The 7,105-nt window shown below is 42.3% G+C and overlaps 1 protein-coding gene across 1 annotated transcript; it reads right to left on the bottom strand. All coding sequences in view use genetic code 11, as the record gives it.

Moving 5' to 3' along the window:
- Positions 1-6,402: 6,402 nt before the first annotated feature.
- Positions 6,403-6,624, bottom strand: EGR_10215 (hypothetical protein; the record flags this gene model as incomplete). The annotated part of the gene is made up of 1 exon (XM_024499464.1): positions 6,403-6,624. One exon carries the CDS (start codon positions 6,622-6,624, stop codon positions 6,403-6,405), a length of 222 nt encoding a protein of 73 aa, XP_024346129.1.
- Positions 6,625-7,105: the final 481 nt, after the last annotated feature.

Raw genomic sequence — 7,105 nt, 5'->3', positions numbered from 1 at the left:
TTTATTTCTGGATGCGTCTGGTTTCAAGAAGCAGAGTTTCTAAGGGACAGGTATTCCGACAGACAAAATATTTTAAAATGACAAATCTGCTTTCCCTCGTCCATGCCTTCAAAAGTGTTGATATCTCAATACCTGGAATACACTGCACGTGCCCACTTCACATAAAAGGAGTTTAGATCATCTTTGCCTAAAGCAGAAGCAGAGAGTGCTCATAATCCAAGCAGTACTGTCTCCTCTCTCTTCTGGATAATTTAATTTTGTGCCCAGTCATTTTGCATTTTAGTCAGTAGCATGAGTTGCATGAATTAGAGAAGTCGGTCTATTTGGCTTAAGGTGGGTTTAATTAATAGACCCAACAGCGTGACAAATCAACTAGAAGTATTGATAGAGCCTTAAGCGCGCCTGCACACATGGCACTAGCACAAGGTCTACTCTGAGTCTGTCTGAAGGTGTAACATTGGGAAGGGCATTGTAAACAATGACCAGACGTGGGTCTACATATAAGCTCATTGGAAGAAACTGAAGAAGTAGGAGACGCTCATTTACAACGGACAAGGAGGGAAATAATGGCGAATGGTTAAAATAATGGCAAATCATGATAGATGAATAAATGAGAGATAGATGAATTTTTTACGGGGCGCACTATTTGTTCTCTCGGTAGTAGTCTCATATTCGGGTACAACTCACCTCTTACTCCCTGCTATCAAGTCACACAAACCCTTCACTGCATCAGCTTTCATCATTAACTCATTCCTCTCTAAGGATGCCACACTGAAGAATTTAACCACTTAGGCCTCATTTTAATGATAAGATGACCAATACTTTCAATATTTCACATCTGCCACATCATTGGCTCACATTCCTACTCATCCACGTCGATCCACCTACCAATTTATCCATAAGGACAAACCACATCAACATAGTTTACAGCAGAAGTGGGCGTCATGGATAGTTCGCAAGGGAACACTTCAAACTCACTCCAGTTATGCAAGTGGGAATGTAAGGAAAAGGTGACTTCTTTTGAAGGTGTAAATATATCAACACGAGTCATGTGCCTCAAAGCATTACAAATATAAAATTAGTGAGGTAGAAGCGTGAAAAAACCATCAAATCAGCCAAAGTGAAGAGTTGTGGCCAGACACCAGGTGTGCAGTGACAAGGGTAGGGGCAAGTACATGTTCTGTGAGCGGGTGAAAAGTGGATGAATAGCAACGAAGGAAAGTGCGATAGTATGATGTGGTTGTAAGTGAAGTGAAAAGGAGTAAAAAGCCATTTTTAAAATCTAACAAAGGGCACCTTTTTCAATGTAAGGAGAAGGCAAATGGGAATGCGAATGGGATGAGTAGGTGCACCCCGGTAACGCAGACAGACGGTAGAATGGAGGACACAGTGACGACTGTGAGCATGCAGGCGCGCCAGTGGAACAGAAGTCGCAACGTCTGTCGAACCGCTAGTAACGCAGTCACTTACGCTGCACCTCTGCTCATCCATTTCCATTTACATAAAAGTCTCCCATTTTACAGGTGGAGTTATCAATATCAATATCATGGTTTTACTCCTCCACCACAGCAGTTCTTTGGCTGTCCACTCAATTACCCATCATCCACAACCCATGATGTCTACGCTTGCACAGCTCGTGTGAAAGCAGAGCCAAGAACAAGTAGTCATGGACCAGTTCACCTTATTTACGTGTACCAAACAATTGCTCCCCCCACAAAAACACCACAAACTCTAATGCCGATTTCTAGTTGCAACAGCCAGCCACTGACTCTAAAGCATTCGTCTGCCTTTCTGTCTACCTTTTCGCTTACCTCTCAGTTCTTTCCCACTACTTTTGTTGCCAGTGATCATATAGAATAGCCCAGTGGACTTCAGTTCGCATTCACCAATAATTATGTCTTTTCTATGTCTTTTGTACTCTTTTGCAACGCAAAAGATGCAACAGAAAAAGATAAAGTGTGGCTGTCAACAGGCAATTGTATCATCACAGACGATATTCACACTAAAACAATTTGTGTCGGGAGACAAGCAGAATATCTATACATTTAAGCCCAACTAATCCGATGGTTGCGGTTGTGGTTAGAGTTGACACCAAGTTGGAGGTTATGTCATCCAACGCATAAAAAATAAAAGCAGTTTTGTAACAGAGATACCATGATCATTTGCGGCTATGTGATTCACATTTTACTCAAAGAGCGCTACAATTCAACCTGGCAACCTTTGGAAATACTAACTCACTCGCAAAGCTTTGCTCTTCCTCCCTAACCGCTACTCAAAATGGGAAATATGCAGACTATTCAACTAGGCTTGTCTACAAGAGGACACTTCGCCAACATTGTGACAGGTCAAAAATGCAAACAAACAGTGACACACTCCGTCCATCAAATCAGGTTTTTCAATACAAATATGCTTAAGTACAGCACGTGAGTTGCAGACAGACATGCCAGACCCTCCTTGTGGCCGCGAAGGCGGCATAACAATCGGTACGGAGAGGGCATAGCACCTATGGAAGGCCTCTGTCAAGTAGAAAACCAGTGATGAGGGTAGAGCAAAAGACAGGCTATAGTTAGGCAAAGACCATACCACCTTGGCAACTCTTATTAACACGACAGCATTGAATCTTAAGGATACTCAGCTCCGATTATGACTAAACACCATTTTATTTGACATGGTTAACCCTTAAACTGGGTTGTTGACCCTGGTTCTAGTTAGATTTGCAGGACACATTGAAGCGACGAAAATAATAGTCTAAAAAAGTAGAGCATTTCATGGTAATCAAGCACCACAAGGGCCACCCCTACACACGCCCACGAAAAGCAGTATTCTATAAATAAAATGTTGCAGATTTTAGAAGTGTGGGGTAGTGAATGCGTCCTTCGCAGATTGTTAACGATATGAATTGATATTTATAAAACGTTTAACCGCAAAAGGCATCAAAACTCAATAGGCAAATAGTAAAAAACACCGCATTTTTCATGTGAGGAAAGAGGTTTTTCAAGCTTGCCTACGCCTATTTATGCATGGCATTTGGAACCAAGACTTTGCAATTGATGTACGTGTAATGAAATGTTACATCACTCGCAGTGACCTTCACCCAGGTTTGTTCCTGACACTTCATTTTTTGACCCATATTAAATTGCTTTTGGCACATCCATTTGTAGGTGATTTCTCTGTGATAATTTTCGCCACTGCTACTTTTCTAAAAATTATACAAAGACAACGACTTGACGAAAATCTTGACGGCATTGGAATTGAGTTAAATAGCGTAAAGCTGGATTATCCTCTGTATTCCTTTCCTGCATAATTTTCCCAGTGCCGATAGTCAACTCCGCTTGGCACCCGACAATAAAGTAGACCCACAAGGAGCGTTAAAGGCGAATCGAGACTTCGGAATTGGCATTTATAAAGAGGGGTTACCACAGCAATGAGTGTAGCCCATTACTACCCATAATGGCCAGGGACGTGTCGTGAACCGTCCCAGTGCAAACGTTGTTGATCAAGACCTCAAACAATGACACCGAGCGCGTGCATACATGAAGCAAGGTGCGGCGACGCATCAGCTTTCTTGCCAAAAACTGTCAAAGCTCTTAGCTTGCAAATGTCTACTCGAATGAACGGATGGCGTTGGTATCCAGTCATATTAAGAGATTTGGCGCCAGTGTTTCAAAGACGGCTTACCACACACCACACAATGATTCGTTAGGTTCATAATAATAAATGGATGCTTTCCGTCACCTGTTTGGATAAGTTAGTATAGTACTTGTTGCCACGATCGGATAGACCAGTGAGGCAGACCATGAAGATGCGCAAAATAATGATCGGTCCCCTCTAAAGTGAACCACACCACTCCATAACCATGCGATCGGTCCTGCGCTGACGCTGAATGTCAATTCCAAGGTGAGCAAGGTGTTGCGCTATTAGCAAGAGGGTACTCGCTATGCTCATAGTGTCCAATCGCGTCTTAGAAGCTTCTAAAGCAAAAATTGTCCCGTCGGTATGTTCACCTCCAATATCATCGTCTGATAGCACTTGTGATATTAGGAACTCTAAAATGTCAGCCACAGAGGAATGAAGAGCGACCACTTCCGTTTTTATTGCAAATCGAAACTAACATTTAGCCTAACCCACTGACTTTTAATAGGCTGTATTCTAGCCACGTGAAGGTGTCCAGATAACACCAACATGAATGATGATATTCATTGTTAGGCCTTCACTTACATTGTAATGAAACGGATCAAGGTAAAGGGAACTGGAGGTCCCCAATCATGACACGTCCTTTACATTTACTGCTGCATCCATCGAGAGTAAATAGGCGAGTAAAAACTAATTTGACGTCGCATTGCGATTATAATGGGGAACGTGAAGGCTAACCCCATGTTACCCAAAGTAAAATAGGACTAACGCATCGGGGCAGATGAAGGCCAAGTAAGCAACGTGGACTCGCAAAAACGATTATTTCAGAATACCCATCGAAAAAGTTTTGTACATTATCATCCCTCTTATCCAGTATGAGAATGCACTAATTGCACATTACCAGTGAGCCCGTGGCAGTGAATAAGCAGCACAGTAAGCACACTTCGTGTGGCAAAGCTAGTTCACTTTTCCACTCCCATTTGTTTGCTAGAAGAAATGGGCTGATAGTGGAACGATCAAAGGCCTGTCTAGCCATCATCTCTTAAATCTTTCAAAGCCAATTATATAGGCCAAAATATGCACATTTTAAGTTAATTATATCCTAATCACTAGCAAAGGTGTGGTCTCCTTCTACTGAAACGCTAACTGAGTAGCATGTCTGCTTGTTTCACTCCCACCCATCCTTAGAGCTTTAGCAGCCATCTCAGTTAGCCCAGACATTATTTTAGTAAAGTTGTCTAGGCATTGATGAGTAAACCATGAAGTAGGGTTTTCAGCATGTAATAATCAAGTAATTCCCGGCTGTTACCATCAACATAACGGCATGAAATCAAAGGGAAATCCAGCTCACAGTAAGGTCGAGCACCAAATGGCAGGAAAACTATAAAAAGGCAACATGATGCATGTGATCTTATTACCAAACTTGTTTTCGTTACTTTTAGCTGGATTTGTAAAGCACATTTGGACGACGAAAATGGTATTGTGGAGAAGGAAGGATTGTACTAAGCACTACATAATCCCGCACTCCAAAATTAAGCACAGGTTCCTCAGAATGAAATATCGCGTGCCTTGGAAGTACAAAAAGGCAAATTTCTAGTACTTGCCTACACCTACCCCTACATAGCCTCCAAGACCAATACTTTAGTAGTGAATGGACTTATGAAGGAATCGTTGCATCATTCACATTGAACGTCACCCAGGGTCTTCTTTATACTTCAGTCATCACTTACTTTAACTAGCATCAACATGTGAGACTTCAAGATGAAAAAGAGAAAATTTTCTAGACTTGATGCATCTACTTATGGAAGATTTCCAAATAGCAACTTTCACTACTGCTGCTTTTCAAAGTTCTTCTTAAATTAACCTCACGAGAAAACTCTACGGCATTGAATTCGAGTTGAAAGGCATGCAGATGATGTATCCCATGTATTTCCTTCCTACATACTTTTCCTAGTGTTGGTAGTCAACTATTCCCTGCACCACACTATCGACTGGACCTTCAATGAGCGTTCATGAGGAAGTGGGATCTCTGAATTTGCAATTGTGAAGAGATGGTACCACAGCACTAAGTGCATTCCATTACTAGTAACGATCAGCGAACGCGGCATGAAGCATTTTAGTCCAAGCACCGTTAATCAAGATGCTACACCGTGACACCAAGTGCGGGCATACACTAGGAAGGTGTGGTGATGAATTGAGTATCTTGTCAAAGATGGTCCATACCATCAAATAGCCTATTGAATGTAAAGAGGATCACAAGTACAGTTTATGCGGTAATAAGGCATTAAGTGTTAAATTTCAATGACAAGTCACCATTCCGGGTGCAGTGATACCTAGAGTACGGCACCCAGGGTGTACGATGTTTGGTCATAGACACCCAACCTATCAGCTATCGTTGAGGATAAAATGCCTACTGAAGGATGGAACATTGCAAATAGCATCTGTATGGGTAACAAAACTTCTGAGTGCAATATCAAAACAGAAATTAAAGCAGTGGAGGTATGCACAGCATCACTAAGATTCCAGTACCTATGTCGAAGTAATGCAAGCTGCTCTATGATGGTTCAGCTGCAGTGACACATTTTTGCACCGATCCTACTTCCCAGGAATTGACTGATGGCTAAAGCACGTTCACGCTTTAGAGGGTTGTACTGAAAGTAATGTGGGAATGAATCATACGAAGCCTTGGAATAGACGGATAAAATTCAGCACCACTATGGACGCTTAAATAATAGCAAGTGTTGCTGAGATTGGCTGGATTGGTGCGACTTAGCACATAAAGGTGTGTGACCAGCCCTCTGCAATGCGACCCAGCCACTCCCCCAGTCCATTGTCGGCTTCAAATTTCAGTTTCATTACGATGCAAGTGGTCTTTCGATGATGCCACATGTCAATTCCAACAGGAGCATGATACTTAACCAACAGCAGGTCAGTCACGATATCATCCTCGATGAAAGAGAAGACTCCCACGCTTGCCTGTCTGCCTAGCATCCACTATCACCACACATTCATTTCTGTGGCCAGACATCCACCTTGCTCCACCGAACTCACCAATCATTCACCCATTCATCATATTCGAAAATCTCCCTTTAAATTACCCATGCACCCATTTCTAAACTGTTAATCTACTCGTCCATTCACAACTCCCAGCGTTTAGCCAACCAAGCAGCCATTCACCCAACGGCCTGACACTCACTCCTCAGTGTAACATTCTTTCTTTCCAGATAGTTACTCATGCTTGATTCACACATTTTTATCCATCCCAGATACCTACATTCACTCCAGAGTTTAGCCTTTATCCACTCATCCACCTTGCAACTGTAAAATTTCAGGTCCAATTTGCTCGTGCATACCTTCATCCCTTCAACTTCCCCTCATTCCAATTCACTCCTTCGTCCAAGTACACATGAATTCCCTGACTAATCTATCAATTTAGACTCCCTCCTTCCATCCAATATCTGTTCACACATCT

Source organism: Echinococcus granulosus (assembly GCF_000524195.1).
Source record: "Echinococcus granulosus chromosome Unknown EG_S00199, whole genome shotgun sequence".
In the NCBI taxonomy this organism is placed as follows: Eukaryota; Metazoa; Platyhelminthes; class Cestoda; order Cyclophyllidea; family Taeniidae; genus Echinococcus; species Echinococcus granulosus.
Note: the sequence above shows the minus strand (reverse complement) of the source record. Positions and strands in the feature narration are given on the sequence as shown.